This window comes from Alligator mississippiensis, chromosome 3 (genome assembly GCF_030867095.1).
Source record: "Alligator mississippiensis isolate rAllMis1 chromosome 3, rAllMis1, whole genome shotgun sequence".
NCBI classification, from domain to species: domain Eukaryota; kingdom Metazoa; phylum Chordata; order Crocodylia; family Alligatoridae; genus Alligator; species Alligator mississippiensis.
The window spans coordinates 297391425-297416979 of NC_081826.1; the positions used below are offsets into that span (position 1 = coordinate 297391425).

Below are 25555 nucleotides of genomic sequence, written 5' to 3' on the forward strand. Positions count from 1 at the left end.
TAAAAATAATCTCTGGATTTTTTTTTTTTAAACTCCCTTTATGTATAGTGCCCAGCAACGAATTCTTTCCACTTTCTTGGAGCGACTGTCGCTTGTTAGTAAAGTCCTTATTCAACTAAAATTCCCATGGACTCCACTGGTTATGTTACTGCAAAACTATAATACCCCTAGGACTGTAGAAAGAACATTTTTCACCTGAGCACTGTTTTCTTAGGTCTGGGCTATCTATAGATTTGTAAACCTTTCATTAGATCTGATTAAAATCCAGATATGAAGCAGTGCCACCTCTTACACCTGCATAAAGTTGCTTTGAAGGATAAACACATTTTCCTCCCCTTAATAAGCTATACTTATAAAAGCATCTTTATACTGGCACATCTGCGTCCACATTATTTTAGGGTTTTATACTGCCACCCACCACCACTGTATATGAGCACTAAGGGATTGTTCCGGCTTCTCCACCACAATAGTTATAGCTGTGAAAAATCTGTGTGTGGACCAGCTCTACTTAGAAATCCATCAAAAGAACAGCCTTGCTGAGCAATAAAATTACTCTTTTCACTGGCCCGTTCTTTTAATTGGCATTCATTTGGGATAGCTGTTATAGTATGCACACTGGTTTGCTACATGTTAAATGTGTTAACAGTTCTGTCCCTTGAACAGATCAGTGTTGGATTCTGTATCACCTTTGGCTTCAGTGGATGTTTATTCTTTTAACAGGGTTGAGCAAGTTTTAATTCAAAAGGCCTTCCTTGCGCTTTAGCATATATTTGATTTAAGACTCTGAAAGTACAGTCTTTCCCTGGATCTCTTATCAGAGGGCTCTTCTGTGCTGCTGTCTGTAGCTCAGGATATGGGCAAAAGTCAGGATTTTAAGGCAATTCATTCAAAGGAAATAGAGATTGAGGAAGGGGAATGATTGAGAATAACCTCATCCACCTTCCAAAGTGTTGGATGCCACCCTCCCATGCACACTGCATTGTATTGTGAAATACTCCAGGATCTGGATGCATACAATCCTCCCCCTCCCTGAAACAAAACATAGCATTGCCGAGTTTAAGGGAGACAATAAAATGAGCTGCCATCAATCAGACATTTGGAGACCTCAGAAAGCGCGCGCCTTCACATTAACAATGTAAGATATTTAAAGTGCCATAAAAGAGAGGGAGCTAACACAGACAGGGTTTTTTAAAGCATGCCTGAGTTATTGGGAGAGCCATAATCATAGAGAAAAGGCATAAAAGGAGGTCTCCATCCACTCCCAGACCTTCCAGGAAGGGCTGGACACTGTGAGATGCCTGCAGGAACAATGCATGGGAATGCTCATCTGCTCCAGAGCTGAAGGCAGGAGCAAGCAGAGTCTCAGGGATTTCTTAGCAAGTACGGACCCGATCCAAAACTCCCTGAAGTCAACCACAGCTGAGTTCTCCTCCTCCACTGCTTGGTCTGAAAATCAACTCTTCAGCTGTCCTTTAATTTATTTTATGTTCAGCTAATTTATTTCCTAAAATTCAGGCTCCATCCTGCCACCCTGTCCCCATGCCCAAGTCTACAGGATGCTCCAGGAAAGCAGGATTGGGCCCTTTCATTGCACTCCCGATGCATGACGTGCAGCTTCGGCTAATTTAATGCAACAAAAAACCCGAGCTTCGGGTACTGGTTTTATTTCATTTTTTTTAAAAGGGCAGGGAGCAGGTTTCCCTCCCCAGTTACCTAAAAATGAGGCAATGCAAATAGTGTTGTTTAAAAATAAATCCAAGTGAAAGAGTGGGGTGGGAATTCTGTCAGAAAGGCATTTGGAAATACTGAAAAATTAAACTAATCACCTCCGTACTCCAGCACTGGCCCATCCGTTTACAATAACACGTGTTACTCCATCCTGGCCACACACCCCACACTTAGACTGTCTTCAGACTGGAGCTGGTACACAATGCTGTTGCCTAACTACAGTGATTGTATATCTACCCCCTTCCTCCACCCCCCACTTGTTGTCCCATGAAATGATTTTTTTGGGGGTGGGGGGATATAATTTAACACAGTGATAGCTCCCTCCCTTACTCAGGTGCTAGTCCACGCAAGGTTCACATTAGTTGACAGATCAATAGATTTATGATCCAATTCTGAAAGAGGATTATAATTATCTAGTGGGGGGTAGGAAATGTTTAAATGAACTGGGTGGGTTTTTTTTCCTCTCTTTTTTCCATTTTTGTTTTGAGTGGGGAGATGTTTTTTACTGGAGTTTTTTATTTGTTTTCTTGCTCTTTGGTGGGGCTTGGGCTTAGTTTTTGGGTGTTTTGTTTTGTTTTGGGTTTTGGGGGGTAAATGGTTATTCATATTTCTTTTCAGGCTAGGGAATTTGCTGTCTGCAAAACAGCTCTGATCTTTACCTCCTAAGATCTCCCTGCCTGTGTGATTCAGCCCCAGCACCGGTGCCCCAAAAATTTCACTGGAGCCTAAGAAAAATTGCTTTGAGCACAGATAAGCCTCAGGAATTTTTTACTCGTCTGTTTGCTTGTTTGCTTAATCCTGTGCTTTTTTTATTTATTTTTTTTTTGGTGAAAACAACAGGAAAGGCGATCTTATTTTATTTATAGAGCAGAGTGCAAATGGTCCATAATGCAATAATGCATTGTTCGGACAAGCATCTCCCAACCCTGATGACTGCAAAACACGATTTATGTTTCCATCAGAGAGAGACAGAATATTCTGATGATTTGAAAGTCGAGCAAGGAAATCTCATCTAATCAATCTCTCCCCAGTATACAGACATACACTTCTAGCCAGCATGAGATAACACCCGGCACTGATTGTATGTATCATAATTATCAGCATAGAAATTAACAATAGTCATTGAGAACACCACCCCCCCCCAAGATAACACAATCCCCCCCTTTATCTGCCTTGATGGCACTTAATATCTATCTGCCTATCTAGCTACCTATCTATCTAATATATAATTTTAGAAAATAAAGAGCATGCAATTTGTCAGATGCAACAAGAACAGAGAGTACAGAGACAGAAAGAGAGAGACTGTACAATCACAACCACCACCACAACAGCAATAGCAACCTCTCAGCCTGAGGATTCGTCCATATCTGAACTGCTTTTATTATCAATTGCACAATAATCATCATCATCATCATCATCATTATCATTGAAAAATAAAATAAAGCCAGAACACCTTGTGGTTTTTTTTTTTTCCCCCTCACAAGGCAGTTCTCCTGGTGCTCAGTGAAATTGCAACACGACAGCGATTGATCGTGAGGCTTGCAAAGGAAAAGGGAGAGAAAAAAAATAATCATCATCATTGCTCCTAAAAAATGCAATCCTTCCCTTTGCTCACTTGGCACAATAGAAATTGACTGTCTCTCAAAGAGCCATGCGCTTAGTGCTATTTATAGCCAGGGGCTGTGTTGGAAGATACCATTAAGCCTCTCCCAGGCAGGCAGACAGGGGGGTGGTTGGCTGGGAGGAGGGGGCTGAGGCTGAGCAGAGGCAAAAGCAATGCCCCCAGCCCCCACCCTCCCTTCCCCATGCACGCACATCCACACACACGCGCACACACACATCCACACACACTCCCCACCCCCTAGTCTGGCTGGGAATTTGAACCGATCCAGCCTGTTTAAACGGAAAGGACACAGATCCTCAATGTAAAAAAAAAAGCAGATCAGACCCAGAGAGAGAGAGAGAGAGAGAGAGAGAGAGGGAGGAGTGTGTGTGTGCGCGTGTGTGTGAAAGAGGGAGCGAGGGAGAGAGAGAAAAGAAGAGGGGGGAAAAAGGAAAGAAGATTTTCTCTATGTATATAAAGATGGCCACGTTAGCAAACGGACAACCAGACAATACCAGCCTGAGTAGCAATCACAGCAACCCCAGTACCAACGGGCATATGAACGGATTAAACCATAGTCCCGGAAACCCATCCACCATCCCCATGAAGGACCACGATGCCATTAAGCTCTTTATTGGGCAGATCCCCCGCAACCTGGACGAGAAAGACCTCAAACCTCTCTTCGAGGAGTTCGGGAAGATCTATGAACTGACGGTGCTGAAGGACAGGTTCACTGGGATGCACAAAGGTGGGCTAGCCTCCAACTTTTCCGGGCCGGATCGGGAGAGGAAGGGGACTTCTTTTTTATTTTTTTTTAATTTTTTTTTATTATTATTATTTCTGACAAGGGACTTCTTTTTATTTCTTGCAAAGGTGGGGTGGTGGGGATGGGTGGGAGACAGAGGGGCTGGGGGCAAAGCACCCAGCCTCCTGGAGGGATGCCCTGGGAGGAGGATGCAGCCGCCGGGGTCCGGGTTGGCCATGGGGAGCTGTCCACGGAGCGCGGGTGCTGAAACCACTCCCGGGCTCTCTGCTCTCCCTTCCGAGGCTGCACGCTCCCAACCCCTGCCCCAACTATTGTTTCCCAGACACCGGTGGGGGGTTTTCAGTCCCCCTTCCAGCTGATGCTGATGATTCAAGCCTGGGAGGAAAAAATAAAAATCAAAATTAAAAAAAAAAAAGCAAACAAAAAACGCAGGGCTGTGCTGGAGGGGGTCAGTGAATGGCTAAGGGGGGCAAATGCATCCAGGGGGTGGTTGGTGGTGTGTTCCTCCTCCGAGCATGCAGAGCTTCAGATACTACTTTAGCTTGCCTGGTCCATTGGGCTGGAGGAAACCAGGAACTTTTGGGTCTTTTTTTTTTTTTTTTTTGGTATGATTATTTTCAGCTCTCCCTCCGTGTGTAGCCACCCTGCAAGGATGCCAGCTGTAGGGATCGGATGTGGAGTTGAGAGGAATAGGATGCAAAGGGATTTGCGTGGGGTGGGGGGAGGCAGAGGGGGTATCATGCTTGCAAGTCGATGGATCGCCACGCAGGAAAGTAGCACTCAAGTGAGGAAGTTGGAGGTGATTTCCAGCCAAGGCACTTTGCTAACTCTCTGGACACAGCTGTGTCGCGAGGGCATTGCCATGCCCTTTCCAAGAGGGCCACTTCTGGCATCCCAGCCGTCGCAGCTGGGCAAGCAGCATCGCTTTGGCGGCCAGGGCGAGGGAAACTTCTCTCGACTAACCCGACGGCTTCAAATAGCAGCCCCAACTCAGGCTCCTCGGAGCGAGAGCAGTAGTGGCTTCACGTCTTTGCAGATCGCCTGGCGAGCTGTAAATCTGAAAGTTAATGGCATGGTCAGAAGTCAAGCCCCTACACACACACACACACACACGCACCCCTCCAAAAGGGGACAAACCAGGATGGCTCCAACCACAAATAGCCCAAATCGGAGACACTAGGGATGAGTGAGAAGTTCCCGGCGACATCCCCCCTTTCCAGCCCCCCACCTTCTCCTCCCAGGCCGGTGATGGGTATAACCCACCAGCACCTTTCGCCCCCTTTAGCTTCCTAGAAAGCCCCATGAAGGGGCGTGTGTGATGTTCAACCCTTGCAGAAACCCTCGAAGCAAATACGCCCAAGGAAGGTGACAACCCCGGAGGCTTTGCCTAAGAGCTGGGGCGTAGCTGCAATGGGCAGGGCGGGGAGGTGTGAACGACTGGAGGTTTTTCTTGAGATAATTAGTCAGAATCGTAATAAACTTTGCCAAACAGAGTCACCTGAATGCCAAGCAGAGAGGAGGCGACGGTCGGAGCTGGGAGCCAGGCAGAGACTTCTCTCCTCTTAGTCCCGTAATTATTCTAGCCTCGGGCAAACTTTAATTTCTATGTGTTTTGTGGAGATTCCCTTTTCTTCTCCATTCAAGCCGCCGTTTTGGGGAGTGTGGCTGTGGAAAAGGAGCGCGTGGATGTGTGTATCTGTATTTGCAGACACACACTCGGAGGGAGAGAAGAGAGGGAGACCTCATTTATCTTGCCTGAATATGTTTAGCAAATACCCCTGCAAATTAGCAAGCCACTCAACTCCCATCCCTTCCCAAGCTGCCACCCCAGCAGAAGCAGGTGGAGGGGGATCTGCCCAGCCCATCACCCCGGTTTGTCTAGAAAGCAGATTCATTTGGGGCGTGCTACAACTTCGGGACTTGGGAAGAGGGGGAGAAAAGGATGGTGCTGATGGATGCTCTGATGGAGCGAAGCTAGGGTTTGAGTGGGGCTTGCAAAGACATCCAGCGTTGGAGAGAGCCGTTTTATTTAGCCCTTCCAAGAAGAGTTGGATGCGGCTGATTTATTAGCTAATCCTGATAAAAATGTGCCTCTGGCTAGCTGGGGGAAAAAAAAAATAAAAACTTTCTTCCCACCAGTGATTAATTACTATTAAGTCAAAAACCAGGGCTTTGAAGGATAGGGGCTGTGTTTGGCTTCTGGTGATCTCTCTCTCTGTAATGGCCCCTACCCCCCTTTTCTTTTCTTTTTAGATGTTATTTTCTCAATCCGCAACGCCGGGCACAAATATATATATTTCTTCCCATCACTTTTTCCCCCCTTCTTGTTTGGATTTGTGGAGGCAGAGTGCAGGTCTCAGGTGTGGGGGGGTGCCCCCCCTACCCATGCTTTCCAAGCCCTGTGGTTAAGCCTTGATCTCTTAGCTGGTTTCATTTTCAGACCTAAGGAAACCTTGGGGGTGTACCTGGGAGGGTGGCTGGGGGCTGTGGTTGAGTCCCCTTGTGTTGTATACAGTCAGCATCCTACCGCAAAAAGGAGTGAGCCCGGAGTGAGACAGTGCAGATCAGAGTTAGATCAGGTGTAAAGCCACCGCAAGGCATGGCTGGGATGTGTCTGTCTTGGGGAATAGTATAAGGAGCCTGTGAGAGGAGAAAGGGGGGCTTCTGTAAAACGGGGGGGGGGGGGGAAAGGGTTGCAAATATAGGATCTGAAGGTCAAGTTTGCTGAAAGGATCCATCCAAAGGGCCCACAAACTCCCAGATTCTGCAACAGTGTCACAGCCCAGGATGCTTCAGGGACATGCATTGGTTAGGCAGGCACATGGGGAGGGGGAAAGGAGGGGTGTATTGGGAGCTGCCTGATCTCAGGGGAAAAAAAATGGGCTCCAGTGCTCTGACCTCAGCTCTTCCATCTTTCCCATGGTCCCCAGCTGGGGCAGGAGCACATCCACCCTGCGGTATTATGTCTCATGGTGGGGAGAGCGTCGTGTGGCTGCGCTGCGGGCAGGGACCAAGCTGACCCACCCAGGCGCTGTCACACTGCTGGAGTTCACTAATCACACGCGTACAATTCAGGCAGCCTTCATTCACAACTTCCCCCTTGTCTAGCAGGGGAGGATGCTTAAAGGCTGAGTTACTGGGAGACATAAAGGTTAGTGCTCTCAGGACAGCCATATTATCATGCATTATCTTTGAAGTCATTTAAGGCCAATTTAAGTGGTATTTAGTATAATATTTATGAATTAATGCAATCTAAATATAGGGCCGTCCCAGTAGGATTGAGCAGCCCTTTCTACCCGTGCATACTTGTACCCAAGGCCTAGAATGTGTTTTAATGCGAAACATGCAGGTTCTCGTAATACTCTGTTTAGGAAGTCAGACCCGATTTGCGCATCCCACACAGAACTCAGATTTAGGGAAACGCAGGCGGGTCGGTGTACTTCAAGAATGGAGTTGTATGCCATGGGAAAGCAAGAGGCAGTAGGTTGTCTTGCAAGCTGCACTGTCCTTTCAAAGATGATTGCAGTAATAAATAACAACTCCTAAAACAGTCCCATGGCAGTCCCCTTGTTAGGGTGATGTCTCCAGATGAACTGCACCTCACTGAAGGAATCAGTAAATGAACCAGCAAGATGCAATATCAAAACCAAAACAAAAAACATCACTTTTTATAGCCCATGTTAGATATACTCTCTTCTCTCACTATGCCAAACTGTGAATTTCAGACACCTGGGATACAGGTTCACAAATCTTCTATTCATTATGTTTTCTCCTCTTAAGATAGATAGATAGATAGATAGATAGATAGATAGATAGATAGATAGATAGATAGATAGATAGATAGATAGATAGATAGATAGATAGATAGCCTAAAAGAGCTGTCATACTGAGACTTAACAAGAATTTTTTTTTTATCTATCTCAGAAATTCAAAGGTGTAATGACAATGGCTGTTAACTTATCATGCACTGCAGTTAGATATAAATGTATGTGTATATATATACTAAATATGAAATATATGTGTGTGTGTGTGTGTATATATATATACACATACATATATATAAAAAGGCTTTGAGAAATTAAAATTTAGTTGAAAAGGGCCCCAAGTAAATACAGGTGCTGAATAAACTCCTCCGTAATTGAAACATAAGGTTTACTTGTCTGAAAGCAATGCACATAGTATTTAGTGCGGTAGTAAACCAGACAAGTTTTAGGGAGGGGAATACACAAATAAAGTGGAATGAAACAGAGGGAGCTTTATGCCTGGTGTCTGAAAGAACAATCCCTTAAAACAATCAAAATGCAATCAGATAGCTTGATGTAAGAAAGAGAAACGTAAAACCCAAGAGCCAGTGATCTGTACATTTACACCCACCATATATGCATACGCCTCTCTAGGTATATTTGATATATTAAACAAATAGCCCAGATTGCTTTGTAAATGAAAGTGCTAGATTTTATCTCCGTTTTTGATGGTCTGGACATGGATTCTGGTTTCTAATAGCTACTGCACCTCGTCCTGATGCCGGTGTTATGGTTGTGTCAGCATTTCCCATTCAAACTCCAGTTTGCAGAGTTCTCTTGGTAACAAAGTTTGACACTTAGCTACAGCTGTTACCCTTATTTCAAATTGCAATCCTAATAAGGGTCTTCATTCATTTTAAAGTGAAAGAATGGCATAGCGAAAGAAGACAATACAAGTTTGCAGTGCTTTTTTTTTTAATTCCAGCTCTTCCATCTTTAAGTTTGTATTTCATAGATACGGATACATTGAAATTCTTCATGCCTTTCAGCATATAACATTCCTTTGTACCTCTAGGTATTGTGTGATAGGAACAAGGGTTTTTTTTGTGGGTTTTTTCCCCCTACAAACTGATTTTGTATGTTTTTTAAGTGAAGCCGATACAGCAATATATATGTCCACGGCAGAAGAGAAACTGCAAACTAAGGAGAGAATCCAAGTCCACAAACACCCGAAAGGTAGCAACAGAAAAGGAGGAATATTCTGAGTGGTCATTGAGGGAAGAACTGGGAATGACTTATCCCACGGCTGGAAAAGAGTGCTAGGAAAATTGTCACACTGGATAACAGCCATGGCCCATTGAATCCAGTTCCCTGGCTCTGGCAGGAGCCAGTTCCAGATACCACAAAAGAAGGTGCAAGGAACATTTTTAGCAGATGATTCAAACTGGATATGAAAAAAGTCCAGCAGGCAGTGGAATAGTGTTTGGAGGGACCATGTCAGAGAATCACAGTGAGTAAGGCTGCAAGATTTGGCTTGCATCTAATAGAAATTTGGTTGCAATCCACCAAGAAGAGTTGAGGAACTTCTGTGCTTATTATAGAGGACCTGAGAGGGAAGGGGGTGTGAAGGGGCTGGACAGTTAAGGAAGGCCTCTTTTGGCTTTCGGAGCTAGGAATACACAACAACATTTATCAGCGAGATGCCAGAGGGTTGGGTTTTTTTATCATGTGTTTCCTGTGTGTATGCAATGACCCGGCAGGCCGCAACCACTTAAAAGAAGTGCTCCGGCCTCTTGTGCCAATGAAGCGTGAACTGAGGATGGTTTATGAAATAGGCAGCAATGTCTCCAAAGGAGAAACGACTGGAGGAGATGGTCCAGTGTATTGCATCAGTTACCTGCCAGTACCAGAAAGACTTCTCTAGGTGTCAGGCAATGTACAGAGCAGCAGGCCACAAAGTCCACCCCCTCAATAGTCTCCTGGCTGCGCCCTGCAGTGTGTTGTCCCTTGGAGGGATTGTACCTGGCAGGTGAAGTTTAAGGTAGGTTCAGTTAAACCTAGTCTTTAGTGAATGGGGTAGAGGGGTGGTAATCCCAGCATGCTTCTATGTAAAAGACCAAATGTCCTCTGTCTGTTTTCCATCCAGTAGTCAGTGGGACTTTGGCCCTCTGATTCAGTGGTGTCCAGATCAGGCTGCATGCTTGGAAGCTAACTAGCTTGGTGGCTCTGCTCTAAGGCGGGGTGGGTAAAATGCAGCCCGCGGGGCCCCTAAAAAATGGAGAAAATTCATATTTATCTTCCCCTGGCTGCCTGTAATGTGGTCCTCGATGGCTTGCCAAAACTCAGTAAGCAGCCCTCCGCCCAAAATAATTGTCCATCCCTGCTCTAAGGTATAGATGTTGGTAAACCAATAGATGTTGGTTCGCCATTGGTAAACCATTGGAGTGTAGATTAACCTGACAAACCACAACCCGTCCGTCTCTCCTGGCACTTCTCATACACTTTCAGGCCTGAGAACTTGTCTCTTCTAGATTTCTGTCATCAGGACAAAGGTATGAACCAGAGGAACGGGTAGTTAAACTGCTCTTATGTGAGGCCCCTTTCTGTATTTCCTTACTCATACTTCCAGACATGACAGAGATCGTAGCACAGGGCAAAACCTGATGATATTGCCAGGGGAATGGGGAGAAAAGTCCTGGCAAGTGGAAGGTCTGGCCATTACTCTGTCCTTGCTCCCCTGGCAGAGCCAGGCTTTGCACCCCAGGGACCTCTGTCCTCCCAGCTCCTCCAGCCGTGGGAGGACTGTGATCTCGGGCGTTGCTGAATGATGTCCTGCCCCTCTGTAGGAAAGCACTGCCTGCAAGCTAAAGCCAGGGTATCTCCATGGCCTGTGCATTTCCTTGCTTTTGTCACTTTGAGCCGCAGCTGGAGTGCACATGCAGGTGACTGCAGCTTTTAATGTGCATTCATTATAAACAACTGACATCTCTAAGGAAGAGAAGGCTTATTATGGTAGTTCCTTAAAATAAAGATGGATGAGGACTTTAAGCCTCTCGAATAAAGTGCCGGACCATACGTGGTGGCTAAAAATACATCATAAACAGCTATCTGGTCCATGTAAATGAATGGAGGGACATATGAATATAGACACCATGTTAAATTTGTCAAGCAGAAGCAGCCAAAAATAACGATCAAGGCAAGAAAGGGGGGGATTGATAATGAACTGGACTCCAACAAGACTTTAATTGACAGTGACTTCTGTGAACCAGCTTTGGACAGTGTGTATAAACTGACCACAATGTAACTTTATTGCAATGCACTCTTCCTTTAATTAATTGTCACCTTTGTTAAGACTGGCTACAGATCAAAGGTTTAAAGATACTTAGCAGGTTCTTAGTAACAAACCCTTCAGATGCATTAGAAATAAAGGACAGCTCAGCCAATGAGGCATGCAGATTTCGATCTACCTCGCCCTTATCTGTTTATTTCTCCCCCTTTGTTGAACATGGGCAATCATTGCTTAACATTAACTGTTTCAGAGGAAGGCTTAGCTGTTGAGGCTGACACCTCCCCAAAAGTTGGGCTGTAAAAATGCGGAGGAGCATTTTGCCATCAGGACCTTGCAGACAGCAGAGAGCAAGTTGCCTTAGAGACAGAAGGACAGACAGAAAAATTGCTTCTTGCTTTTACTACAAACTCTCTCCCCCTCCAAGCCCCTGGTTTTTAACTCTATGGTTTTGCTATTTTAATCTTGAAAATATTCTGCATGAAAGGTGCAATACAGACTAAAGCTGAGGAGGTATACAAATACATGTATAAGTGTATTTGCATATATAATTAGATATGTGTATGTATGCATGCATTAGACATACGTACCCATAAACACATTCAGTGTACATTTAGACATATATATCTGGATGTGCATGTATGTGCAATACCCACACAATTAGTTGTATCTCTAAAAAAAACCCTTTTAAATGTACTACTACAGAAATCTTAGGTGAAAGAGGCAGGTGACTTGAAGGCTATTCTTGGAATCATTATATCAAGGTTTAATGCGATACGTAGCTGTTTGTTCATTATAGTAATTTAATGATACAGTCACACCTAATTAATCCATGTCTGGTTTATTTGTACATTGTGTCTGGGTCTCAAAAATATTTTAAAGGTAACCAGGCTGACTTCACAGTGTACTGGGCAGGTAGCTCTTGACATGCCGCTTTTTTCAAACAAAATAAAAATGGAGCTTTGCAGAGAGAGTTGGATTGGTGAGATGTGACTGCATACCTGGGCTGTTTCTAATTTGAATGTCAGTGTGTAAAATGCACATACACACACAGCCCATGTATGCACGCATGTATATAAAGGGCAGGCTCACATTTGCACATTGCTCTTCTCCCTTTCAATCTCTAAGGATAGATTCACATCACATAATAGGCATCACTCACTGCAAAACGCACACAAATATCTTTGTTGGATTCGGCAGTTCTTCCAGGTAGATGTATAAAGCAGCATCAACCTAATAATATCCCTATAAAACAGTGCTTCCTTACTGGGATCTAGAGGGATGAAGGCTGTCAGAAGATCAAAAGATATATCACAGTGTGCTTGTAGAAATCCCCTGATTATGTTTCCTCTATATAATGCTCTAATTCACTATTTGATCAATTCTAAAAGGGCCAGAGCTTTAGGAAAAGAGAGAGAGAGGGGAGGGGTGGCGGGGAAGTACTAGGTTAGTAGATGCTTGAGGGTGAGTGAAAATCACACCTAAAATTGTATGCAGCAATACAGTAATGAGCTTATCAATACTTCTTTAAGGAACCTGACAGTCCTATAGGAGAGATTCAGTTCTGTGAGCAAAGGTCACAATATAGATATTCATTATTAATATCATCGATAGCTTGGTTGACCAGTCTAACCAGAGACTGTATAATGTAACTGCTGTTAACAGTCAGGGAGGAAGACTAAGCAGAATTTACAAAATTGCCCACATGTAATATTAATCATATTGATTGATTCTAATAATATAATAAGGTAAAGATGTTTAGAAGCGCTTCTTCAAAATGTTGCTTGGGAAACAGGATCCCTTTCGTGAGAAGCAGCGTGAATTGGCTTGCCACTCGTTGAAAGCGAACCCAGTGAAAACTGAAGGTAGTGTTCATCCCTTGCCTGTTATTCCACAATGGGAATTTCCCCCTTGTCCAGACAGAGCTGGTATCCTTGCCCTGCTAGCAGACATCGGTGTCTATCTTCCTTTCAAACCAGAGCTTTGCATGGCTGTATCACAGCACATAAGGCACTGGAGAAATCAGAGACGGCACTGGACCTTTAGGCCATCTACTCCATCCCTAGCCGTGCAGGATTGTTCCCTAAAAGCATATTTCTAAGTGCTTTGTTATCCTCTATAATGATGCAGGAATCATGTTGGCTTGTTGTATTTCCTCTCTGCTAAACATTATTTGAATGAATATGAAAAGAACCAAGGGAAGAGCGCAGTATAAATATAGCTGACATATATAAAAGGCTTTCCAAATCAGCCAAGGGCCCGATCCAAAGACCTCATTAAGTCAACAGAAAGATTCCCCTTGATTTCAAAGGGCTTTGGAGGAGGCTCTGAAGATAGGCACAATTTTGCAGGATACCGCCCGTGAGAGAAGAACTATGGATAACATGCAATGTGACTGCCTTCAAATTGTTACTCATATAAATCTAGACACGCAGACCTGCTTGCTTCACAATCTCCTAACTACTCCCTCTTCAGCAATATGCTGCCTTATCTAGGTTTGCGAGTTGACTCTTTCGGTTATACCATTCAGCTTGAAGTGTCTTGTTCTAGTTACTGTATGGTAGTTTCAGGCTGGTTTGCATTTCATTATCCCTTGCTTCAGCTTAGAGGGCAAATGTTTCCCTTTCGTGTGGGTTTAATTGCTTTTAAAAGCTATTTATTTGATCAGATCCCATCTTCAATAATACATGGAACAGGGATGTGATTTTTCACCTTCTTCGCTAGCATATGCTGTTACTCATTCATGCAAACCCTCTCCCTCCATCAGAAGAGAGGGTTTTTTGGATTTGTTCTTCTTTTTTTTCTCGAAAGGAAGACAAAGGAATGTAGAGCTCATTCAAGATCTTGGCAATAAAAAAGGAGGAGGAAAGAGAAAGATAAAAGAAACATTTACCTTGCTGCGAAAATGGGGTAAAAAAAAAAAAAAAAAGCCCTTTGAAAAAGTCCTCCAAGCGCATTATTGTTCCATTTTTATTTGCCAGAGCCTGGATGTAACTGATTTAGATGTCAAACAAATAAGTACCTTACAAATGATTTCACTCTAAGTTCGGTCATTAACGGAAGGAGGAAAATCAAACCGACCCGTAGATGTGTTGGAGGGGAAGCTGCACATAAAGATACCGCCGGAGATAATGGTGATACAGTGGTGACAGTTTTTACATTCTACTAGTGAGGATACTAAAAGTTAACATCAAATTAAACGAAACAAAAGAGAGCATTGTCGTTCGGTCAGTACCATTCACTAATGGCTAATGCATCGGAGAGCTGCGCTCCTTAAATTGCTGTCACGCTTCCTATTGCACGGAGCGCAGGGACAGCGTGGTTCAGTGGTTAAGGACTGACCGTGTGGGGAAAGCAGATGCCTGGGTCCTAATTATGGCTCTGATAATGACTCACTTCTGCACCTTGAACAAGTCACTTAAACTCGGTGCCTGAAAGCCACATTCAAACCTCATTTTGAATCAGTGGGAAGAGTCCCGCCGGTTCAACGAGCCATGGGCCCAGTCCTTGCAAAATGAGGCTAATCCGGTGTCTCGGGGAGGAGCAGGGGGATGCTTGGAGGCTTAATTAATGTTGGTAAAAGATTTTGGAGAGCCATAGACGAGATGCGCTGTTTCGTGGCAAAGCTTTCTTGGCAGGAGGAATGTGGAAACCTGAGAAAAGGCTTTTCAGAAGTGGGTGGGGAGGCCGCAACTTCTTTTCAAGCATTTAGTTTTTAAACATGGATGTGGGGCTAGTTGGGAAGTCAGCAGAAGTTTTGCCATTCATTTCAGTGGGAGAAGGATCGAGTCCTTTCTTTGTAATGTTGCTGCCTACAGAAATATCACTCACTGATTCAGGAGCTTGCGCAGTATTATTATTTTTTTTTTTAATGAAATGTGTACCCTGGGTATTATTATTGCTCTTCAGAAATCTGCACGACTCAACGTTTTGGTGCAGGGTTGCGTCATGTCTTTGTTCCCGAGGGGCCCAATCCAAAGCCCGTTCTTTCCAATGGATTTGGATCAGGCTGTTAGCAGCTGGCCCATAGTTGGCCTGGGACAGCAGTGACGGGCTGCTGTTCTTAGTTGGGCACCTCCGGATGGATTAAGCATATTGAGTTGGTGGCTTTTGGTCATTTGCTAGCACCTGAACCCAAACCTGGTGAAGTCAATGAGAGACCCAGGCCTCGTTGCGGTGGGATTGGGATCAAGGGTCTTGCAAATAGAAGCCCCCCCCCACACCAGAAAAAGACTATTGCTACTGTGGCATCCTTGGAAAAGGGTGTGGGAAGACTGGAGGGCATGGGGTGTGAGAACACCCTCAGCATAGACGACTGGTAGGGGGTGCACGGGGGTGCACGTGCCCTCCCTGATGGCTGACACCGATGCTGTCGGCAGGGCTGGTGCCCCCATGACAGGGCCACCGCCGTCGACGGCTTCTGCAGGTGCCCCCCAGATTCAGGAGACACCAGTCACTCGTGACCCTCGGCCTTTCCGCAGCAGGTTGGTCAAGGCAGGAGGTAGTTGATACAGCTACTGCCCAAGAGATCTCTCACTAAGTGGATAAATCTTAATGGATATAAGAAGCATTTTGGTTAAAAACATGATGTTCAGTTTATCTCCCCCACTCAGCGGCCAGCAACTAGCAAATAAAGCAGCCTTTAGTATTTTTATTTTTTTTTCGTTCTTAGTGACTACTTCCATATCACACTTTTTGTTTCCTCTTCTCACTCGTGTTTTCAGCACCCCGAAGTGGAAGAGTTGGGGGGGGCTTTTTGAACCTGACCGTGTAACACCCCCAGACTCCCACCCGCGACTCCTGGTTCAAAAATATTTGCGTGAGCTTTTATTACAGACATTCTGACAAAGGCAGCAAGGGAGTGTGTGTGCACGCGTGCGCGCGTGTGTGTACACAAATGTGCAAACATGATGTCATCAAGATTACCTGAAATCCGGGCTCAGTCTCAATGGGCCTGGGAACAGCTTGGAAAGTATTTGTTTGCTTAATTATTTACATATTACTCCGTTTTCCAGGCAGCATTTGCAGAACAGAGTGGAGGGGAGGCAGGGGGAATAGAAAGAGAGTTGTTTTTTGAAGGGAGCAGTGCTTCAGACCGGGCTCCCTAGTAATGGTTGGCATGTGCTTTAAAGCGATTGCTCTTTCCTGATTAGTTCGTTACCAAGGGCTGCAAAGGTACTGGGAGAATTTCGATTTTGCCATTTCATTCATAAAAGGATTCACCGCCTCTAGACGCATACACACACGCGCTCACACACCTCTCCAGTCCAGTGACAGGATCCCTTGCTGCAGATTTATAATTCAAATAAATAGCGAGGCTGCCCACTGGCCCAGTGACCCTGCTCTGTGCTGCCTGTTGAGATCCCTAGGCAAGCTACTCGCTCCTGAGGCTCCGCTCTCCGGCCCAAACCGATGTTACTGCTTTCCCAGTTCAAGGCCCGGTCTTCCAGCCTCTGGGTTTCTTTCCTTGGATGCAACTCCCAGGCATAGCCTTTCCCTCCCCGTGTTGAGATTCCAGCTCCAGGCTCATGCTTTGTGGGTTCAGACCTCATGTTCCCCCCTAACTCCCTCTGCACAATCTCCAGGAACAGAGAGAAAATGTTGCCCTGGGCAAACTTGCATTTTGGCACCCCAAGCCCTCTCCAAGTCACTGGAGCTGCTGCAGATGGGCAGGGGCACAGGGTGCAATCCGGCAGGGAAGCTGCATGGTGCACTACGCAGGTCACCTGCACCGCTTGCCCCGGCAGATCCCCTTCTCATGGCCACTTTCCCTCTCCAGCCCTTCCCTTCCCTGGCCGACGCTCTCCTTCTACCACTTCATTTCCCAGGCTCTCCCTGTCCTCCTCAGACTCCCACAAAGACGTTCAGCTCCATATTAAGGTCCTTCCCCTACACTCTTGCTAGCTGGTAGTCACATCCGTTCTCCCTGTGTTCATTTCTTGGCTCTACAACCAAAGTCCACTCATTCACCGTAGCACCTATCCCACACGTCTCTGCTTCCACCAAAATGCTGGGGAGCTATGCAGGGTTTACCGGGAGGCAGTCAGTCTTCCTAAGCCAAGTAAAAGCTATGGCAGGCATCAGAAAGCCTCAGAGTCAGTGTGTCCTGGCTAAGGAAACCTGCTATCGTGACAAACTCTGGGGCAGGGGAGAAGGGGGTGAAAACAGGGAAGTTATCCATTGGACATCAACACTCAAAAGTTTGAAGATCAACAAAATCATATAACCAAAGGCTAGAGACTTTTACCAGCCTAATCAAATGGTTGCTTTAATTCAATCATCAGCAGGTTTCTCTCACCTGAGCAATAATCCCTCCTATATTTTCCACTGAATTTTTAAAATTTTATTTGCAATTTATTTCTTCCTGTTTCTTACAAGATTTTTTTTTCTGTGCTTTCAAAGCTTTATCAGTGCATCCGTCTCACTTGTCCCTAGCCACTCTCCAAGCAAACCAAGCCATAGATTCATAGATGTTAGGGTCGGAAGGGACCTCAATAGATCATCGAGTCCGACCCCCAAGTTGTGTCCCCCCCCGCATCCCTCTGAATGAAAGCAGCATGGTCATGGCTTGGGATAAGGGAAGGCAATTACCTCCTCCCAGTCCTGTCACTAGCATCCTGCATAATCCTGCATTTAAACCTCTCTGCACCTTCGTTTCGATAGGTGCAACAGAGGAATTCAAGAGACCCAGCTTGGCCAACAGCTTTGTCTGGAAAGTACCTAAATGCAAAGTAATCACTGTGCTGTCATGATTTAGGTCTGTGTTAAAGAGCTGGGCATTTCCTGGTATAGGAGGCAAGTGCAAAGACCCCCTCGGATAAAATGTCCTTGCATCCCATCCACTCGGAAAGTGTCAGTGACCCTTTCCTAAGCACTAGAAGACACCTTGAGATCTGCTCATTGTTTCCTGCGGCCCCTTGCTCCCTTCCATTGTGAAGTCCAGCATTTCTTTCCCCTGCTCCTCCCTGTGTGATTTATTTATAAAAGCAATGATTGCATTTGTGTGTACTTGCGTGGGCAATGACACAAGGCTCGCCAAGCTGCCGAATGAGGTGACCAGAAGGGTGCCGTGTATTTAGTAAATAATAATGAAAACCACGGGCATGAAGTGCAGAGAGGAGGAGAGAGAGCGATACTTCGGAGCAGGGAGGGGAGAGTTGGAAGGATGGCACTTCTCCTACTGATAAATCAATGCACCCTTCCCTTTCAGATTGGGGTAGTGGATTCATTTAGGATTTGCTGTCTGGTTTCATAAAAAGACAGCTGAAAGGAAAAAGTAGCATTTCACAGTTTCTTAGACGTGGCAGAATTCAACCCCGTATGCAAAAGGTAGCGCTAGTCGGAGCCGGGCTATTCCTTATGCTTGGCTTTACTACCAGGGAAAGTGTCGGATCATCTATTCAGATCAGGATAGCCAGCTATGCCAAAGGTTTAATCAAATATTAAACATGGTCAGTAAACTTAAACCAACCTTGGATGTGCAGCGGCACTTCTCCCTTTCAAGCAAGCGCTCCCGAGGAGAAAAATTTCTCCCATCGCCATCTGACTGGGTTTTGCTGTGGCCAAAAGGCAGTTATTTTAGACAAGCACCGACTCCCGATCTCATAGACTTGGGAATGGATTTGTGCATTGGCCATCTATAGAAATGGGAGATACTTGTGTACATGCATATTTAGATCTGTGCAAGCACACCTAAAGATCTATCCATTCATTTATACATACACAGGTAGTGGAAACGTGGATGTGTATATATCTGCATTTATTTATACATATATAGAGGGGTATAAAGGCACCTGGGGATATATGATTATATAGATGTACACTAATCTACCTATATCCTTGATATATTTATGTAGCTATATTCATGCAAATATATGGACCACAGATATATCTTCCAGCATGCATTTATTCGAGGGGGCTACTCCATGCTGGAGTGCTTTGGTGGGACTTATGGTTTATGACATTCCCTCTCCCTTCTATTATTCATTCTCTGATTTTTATCTAATCTCTCTCTGATTGTCCTGGTGCTGCTTAATAGACAAAGTGAATTTTTATTACATCATCAATATAATCTCCAGCTAATCAGCATCTGTGAGCGCTGCAGTGTACCCTTTGGCTTTTTGTCTGTGTTCATAAATAATAAGAAGAAGAATTTGAGTCTTTTGTGGGTTTTGGGTTGTTTGTTTTTTTTGGATATCAGACTAAGACTTGCAGATGAACGGTTCCACTCCAGCCTATTTGTTTTAGAAAACGTGAACCGTCCCCCCCACCCTCTTTGTGCAGCCTGTCCTGAATACTGTCCAGATGGACTCCTTTGTGTCTAAGCTTTAATTCCTAGGTAAACCCATGCATGTACTTTCAGGGCCACAGAGATGTAAGTTAAATGCACGGTTGTGTTACATTGTACTTACACACATGACCTTTCTGAGAATCTTCTACAGTTTGTTCAGCGCTGATGCTAGACAAAACTGTTTACAGATACCTGTAGGTGCATCAAATGTATACCTGTCTAACATAACACTTAGCCTTTTTCTTTGAGCCGATCTTCTCAGGAGGATCAGGAGTCAAGACTCCCGAGTTTTATTCCTATTCCCCCCTCCATCAGCTTGCCGTATAATATTCACCGTCACCTAGGGCTGAGAAGTTTGCACAATTAAACCCTTATCATCATTGTGCCTTGGTTTATGTGTCTGTAAAATGGTGATAACACCACCTGCCCACATCCATAAAGTTCTTTGAGAGCCCCATGCTTTTATTCATTAAGCTGCATCAATGATGTATAGATATTTATATCCTGGCTTTCTCTGTAAAACCCATTTATTTTGCAAAGCCTGACAATGCACCTGCAAGGTAAATAAGCTATTTAAAACCAGCATCCCGGTTATGGAAAAGGATGGCACTTTTATTCAGGATGCAAACCTTCATGTCTGGGTCTGATCTCAAAGGGCCGGGACTCGTTCGTTCGTGGATGCACAGCACCAGATGTGAGGCCGAAGCTGGAGCGCAGGACAATAATATGCAGCAATAAATAAGTGCATACACCTGTGCGCACACATAGAGCGTGTATAGATGGATATACTAGCTAACACTGTAGCTATGAGGATGAGTCTATTTTTACTTGAGATGCAACATGCCAATAGCATACAGGCCTCCATTCAGCAAGGCACATAGTTGATTTAATTGCACGAGTGGCCGCTTTGAAATCCGTGGGTGCATGGTGTTAACCATAAGCTTAAATGCTTTGCTGAATCCAGGGGCCCTGAAGAATATTTAAGGTTCATAAATAATATCTAAGATTGTAGGAGTTTTCTGAGACCAGGTGTGAAGCATCGTTCTGTGACTCATAAATGACACTCTTTAGATTGGAGCTGAAACAGGATATTGAAATCACAGAAGAAGGACAAAGTGTTGTCAGTACATTGTGATGTGAATGGTTCTGTGATTCCTACCTTCTTAATAAACTTCCTTTCTGACTCTTCTTACAGAGAGATTCAGATTAGGGCAGACCAGGGAATGGCATTTGATCCTGAAAAACATGTCAAAAAAAAAAAAAAAAAAGGTTAGAGTCTCATCCAAAGTTTTCATTTTTGCTACAGACCTTTCCCTGCATCTCTCCCTCTCCCCTACAAAAAAAAATAAATAAATAAAAGGATTCATCAGAATCGGACACGTCCGTTTTGACAAACTAGCCATTTATCATCGAGAAAAAAAAAAATCTCATGAAAATTTCAGTCAGTTTTATTCCAGATGATATAATTCCCCCCTTCTCTCCATCCTGCCTGGCAACACCCAGAAATAAGGGATAAGCTTCTTAATCACTGTGCATATAGGGCTCTCAGAGCCAGCCTGGATTAGACCCTTCTGTACAAGCAAGGGAAGTTTTCCGTTCTGCGTGAGCCACAGTGACACCCCGTATAACATCTCCCGGCTGATTTGCACGACTTTCTTATTGTTTGCTTTTTTAATTGATTGCACGTCTCTCTCCGTGGCTTTATTTATTTCTTCTACTTCTTTCTTTCCTTATCCCCCCTACCCCCAATCGCGCCCCTCTCCCCAAATCCAACAGCTAATTCCCCTGGGGTGGCATGAATACAGCGTCATCCCTGACAAAAATCTACCTTGAAGGAGGAAGAGCATTCCCCGTTTGTAACTGGAAGGCATGAAAAAGAACGCATCACTTATCTGAATTTGCTGTTCATCCAAGCACTGTTTATGGAGATTTACAGTACCTCGCCTCTGCAAAGAGCTCCATTGCACAGTGAGTGCTGGGGGATTTTAGGTGGCGGTATTAGCCGTGGCATTAAAAATGCATTGGAAGGCACAGGGTGGGAGATTAGTTGGATAGAAAGACCCATGAATGAAGGGTTAATTACATTCAAAGAGGCCATAGTAGGGAGCAGAAGAGGCAATAGGTTTCTTTTCTTCAAAATTTACTAAATAGCTGGAAACACGGTTTAATGAATTTTAATGGGATCATTCTGAATCCCATGCATATTGCATCTGCTGACTGTAGGAAGTCAAGGTATTGTTGAAAGGAAGGGTATTGCCCTACTTTAGGTTTCACAGTTCAGTATTTCTTAAAAAATTAAATAAGGAGAGAAATATATATTTTCTGAATAAAGTGCTTGTTGCAGGATTTTTTTTTTATTTTCCCCCCTTGCAAATGGAAAAGCTTCCACTGTCTGGGAGCCCTCAATACCATAGATTATTCCACTGTTATATAACACATGTGCTTTACATTTATTGAACCAGCTTGTACCGTCAAGATAAAGCGGGCTTTAGTGTTTTTTTCCCTACTAAGGATCTATCCATGAAGACGCAGTGCTGAATTCTGCTTTCTTTTACACCCACCTACATCTGGAGGAAATGACTTCCATGGATTTCTTCCAGGATTATGTTTGGTGTAAACAGGATCAGGATTCGGCTCCTTCTGGAAGGGGGCAGGAGGAGGGAAGAAGAAGAGAGCACCTGCTTTCTTTTTTATTTCGTGTGTGCATTGACTTGGGATGGTGTTAGGAACTCTTCAGCTCATTTCCAGGAAGGGGCAGCAAAAAGACGATGTATCTCATGCCAGCACAACACAAACACTATGATCGCACTGGAGAGGAGGCTTGTCTCCAGTGTGTCAGGGGTGTGGAGTGGATCACCTTCCTAATGCCTTTGTGCAGCAGCATCGCCTTTCCACCCTGTGACAGAGAAAAACTGAGACAGGGAAGTTAAAAAGGCTTCAATGGGGGCACATCAGTGCCAAAGCAGAGATGAGAGTTCGTGGGATTTTGCCCTCCAGTCCTGTCCTATCTATCCATCTCCCTTAGATATGTTGACAGTGCCCATCACCTTGGCATCTGGGCATGTGCCTAAGACATATAAGGCAGGGCATCATCGCAGGCAGCCACCAGGATAAAGCAGTCATATTTTCTTTTCATACTGGGCCCAATCCTCACTGTGGCCTGAGGAGAGATGCTGAAGTCCATCGTCTCCCATCAGTGTCAAGGGAATTCAGCATAGGCCCGGTCGACACAAAACACTTGCACTGTTTTCCCTGTACCAAGGCAATTCAGATGGTACAACCTGCTCAGTATGGCTGCAGCCATGCTATTATAAAGGGGACAGGGTATAAGCCACACTAGTATAATGTTAGACAGGTTAGACAAAGCCTTGGCTGGGATGATGTAGTTGGGGCTGGTCCTGTTTGGAGCAGGGGGTCGGACTAGATGTGACCCCCTGAGCTCTCTTCCAGCCCTCATTGTCTTTGCTCCATTTCCCTGTGGGGACCTGGCAGTATAAAGGTGCTTTATACAATCATAAAATCAATGTAGTGATTTAAATAAAAATATAACCACGAGTTTCACGGACAGTTTTCCTCTACAAAAGTGGCATCTTGATCCCCAGTAAAGCGATGCAAATCTGCCGCAGAGGAGAGACAACGTGAGCCGAAGACCTGACACGGCCAGCACAGGTGTTTGGGTGTTGCTTCGGGCTGTTCAGGAAGCAGGGCCCTGTTCACATATGCAACTTCTTCCTTGTTGCCTGTGGCAGACAGATCTGGGGCTTTCAAACAAGAACCACCTTATCTGACTGCAAGCAGAGAAGGGTCTTGACCCCAGAAATGTCCCCTGTGAACTTATCTCCTGAGCCGGTTGGGATCCAGTGCTCAACACCAGCCCCAGTGATCTGAAATCAAAATCTCCCGTCATCCAAACGAGCCTTCAGCAGGTAACTTTGCTTTGTGCGCGGCGCCTTAATGCAGCTGAAAGAGACTCTCCTCCTTTTATATCTTTCGCAGATATATGCTAGTCTTAATGCTTTATCAGCTTGCCAGCAGGCTGCTTCCATCACGGACACAGCTGTGCAGAAGCTGTCAGCGATTTAAAGTAAAGTGTTAAACAATACTTCAGATGATATCGCGTTGTTGTTTCTTTTTCTCCTCCTCCCTTCCCCTGATGCCACAGCAAGTATTTCATGTTGGCTGCATGCTAAAATTACACCAGCCGGATGATCTTCTCCTGGCGTTCGCTTATGGGGGGGACTGTTTTCTCTTGGGGTGGAGACAATCAGATACTGGGCTGCTTCTAAAGATTGGGAATCACGTGGGAAGCTGCCTGTCCTGACAGATCACTCTGCTCATTTCAGATGTGCATACCAACGTACCAGTGCTTAGCCAAGCCTCAAACTACCTCTAAAACTAGCTGAGGCTCTGACATCAATAGTTTCTTCTTCTTCTTCTTCCCTTCTGCCTCCATTTCCAAGGCTACACCCCGTTACGTGGCTGAGAGCCAAGAATCAAGACATTTGAGTTTTCTTCCAAGTCCTGCCACTGACTTGCCATACAGGCCTTGGGCATGTCACTGCCCAAGGTTTGGAGGCCTCTGGTGAGGGTGTTTTGAGTGCTCATTTTGAGATGCATGCACAATTTCAGCTGGCCATTTGCATTTAGGGGCCACTTTGGAAAAGTGGGCTGTTTCCATTTCCCTGGGCCTCGGATTCTGTAAAATGGGAACAATGCTTCTTCTTTGTTAAAAGGTGCTCAACATACTGCAGCATCCAAGTGTGAATTCTAGGAATAATACAATGTTTCCTGGTACCATATACATTGCATTGATGGGTAGTCCTAATATGCAGAAGGGTTCGTCCAGCCTTGGACTGGGAAAGGGGGGCTGGCCAAATAAATTGTGACACCATTGAATTCCCTTCCCGTTTTAATCTTTGCAAGCTGGGGATAATTACCAAGCCCCTGATGCCTGGGAATAAACTTTGCTTCTCAGATGTCTACTCCGGCATTGACCCTCTCCTAATAAATCAGCCTGGATTTGATATAGGAAGAACCAAGGTCAGCATAGCTTGACTCCCTTCTCCCTCTCTCTGTCTCTTCCACACACCAGATACAATGCTGCCACGTTGTGGCTCATTTCTATCTGTTCTGCCGCACACACACCTTACGCTCCGATCCTGGAAGCAAGCGTTCACGCTCTCTCTCCGGGGAAGGCTCATTGCTTTCTGACTCACCAGCCTCACGTTTCCATATGCCACCCACCCTGACTTCTCACCCGTGCCGAAGCCAAAAAGACCCCTGTAAATCACAAGCCGCCGGCACGGTGCAATACTTTGTCTCATCCCCGCTGCTGCAGAAGTGCTTGGGATTTGTCTGGTGGGAAGGCAAAGATTTAACTCACTTTCTTAGGATAATCTTTCACCCCCTGGGGTCCTCATTCCTCCAAATCTTTACTCCGGTGAGTAATCGCCTTGGTTTCAACTGCAAGTACATGATGCTTGAGTCACCAGGGCCCTTTTCTTCCTAAATATCCTCTCCCTGCTCTCTTCATTAGCAGTTGAGTTCCTAATTTTTCTCCTTTCATCTTTCTCCCTCTTTTATACTTGATTCCTTTCCTTTGGAAAAACAAAAAACAAAAAACAAAAAAACCCACAGCAGAGCAGGAAATTAAACCTTTACACAAAGACACTCTGGTGAGATGCTGGCTTTCCACTCATTTATTATGTCCTGTTTCTTTTGGAGGGTGGAGCAGGGCACAGGAATTGCATGGGGGCAGTGGGGGGAAGCAAATCATTTGATTTACTTTGGAGGAATCTCTCTCTTTTTTTCTTTCCCCCCCTCCCTCTTCACACACAAGTTGCACAAGAGCCAGAAAGCAGCCAGCAGTGGCTGGCCTGAAAGAAATGCTGGGTGGATCTGCTCCTGCTTTCCTGTGTATCATAAACGTGGTGGGTCCCTGCTGGAATTAAGGTCCCCGTTGTATCCCGTTTCCCGAGCATTAGGTGCACTGCAGTTTTTTTGCACTGTGCTGTGAAGCTGCTCTTCATCCAGGGAGTAAATTAATGACCTGTTCGGAAAGCTGTTTGCAAGTCGGGCGGCACTATTCCCTCTGCTCCTCCGAGCCTCTTTGCTTTGCCCAGGACAGAGCAACTCGCCT

At 45.1% G+C, this 25555-nt stretch overlaps 1 protein-coding gene across 10 annotated transcripts in view; it reads left to right on the top strand.

Moving 5' to 3' along the window:
- Nucleotides 1–3612: 3612 nt before the first annotated feature.
- CELF4 (CUGBP Elav-like family member 4) overlaps nucleotides 3613–25555 on the top strand; it is an 860601-nt gene continuing 838658 nt past the window's right edge. For 4 of the 10 annotated variants that reach the window (XM_019496109.2, XM_059725306.1, XM_019496111.2 and 1 more), the window contains exon 1: nucleotides 3613–4079. In XM_019496109.2, the coding sequence (XP_019351654.1) occupies nucleotides 3800–4079 (280 nt within the window). In that variant the 5' untranslated portion in view covers nucleotides 3613–3799. The remainder of the gene's footprint in view (nucleotides 4080–25555) is intronic. The other 6 variants (XM_019496114.2, XM_059725307.1, XM_014593930.3 and 3 more) reach the window with 3 other exon arrangements.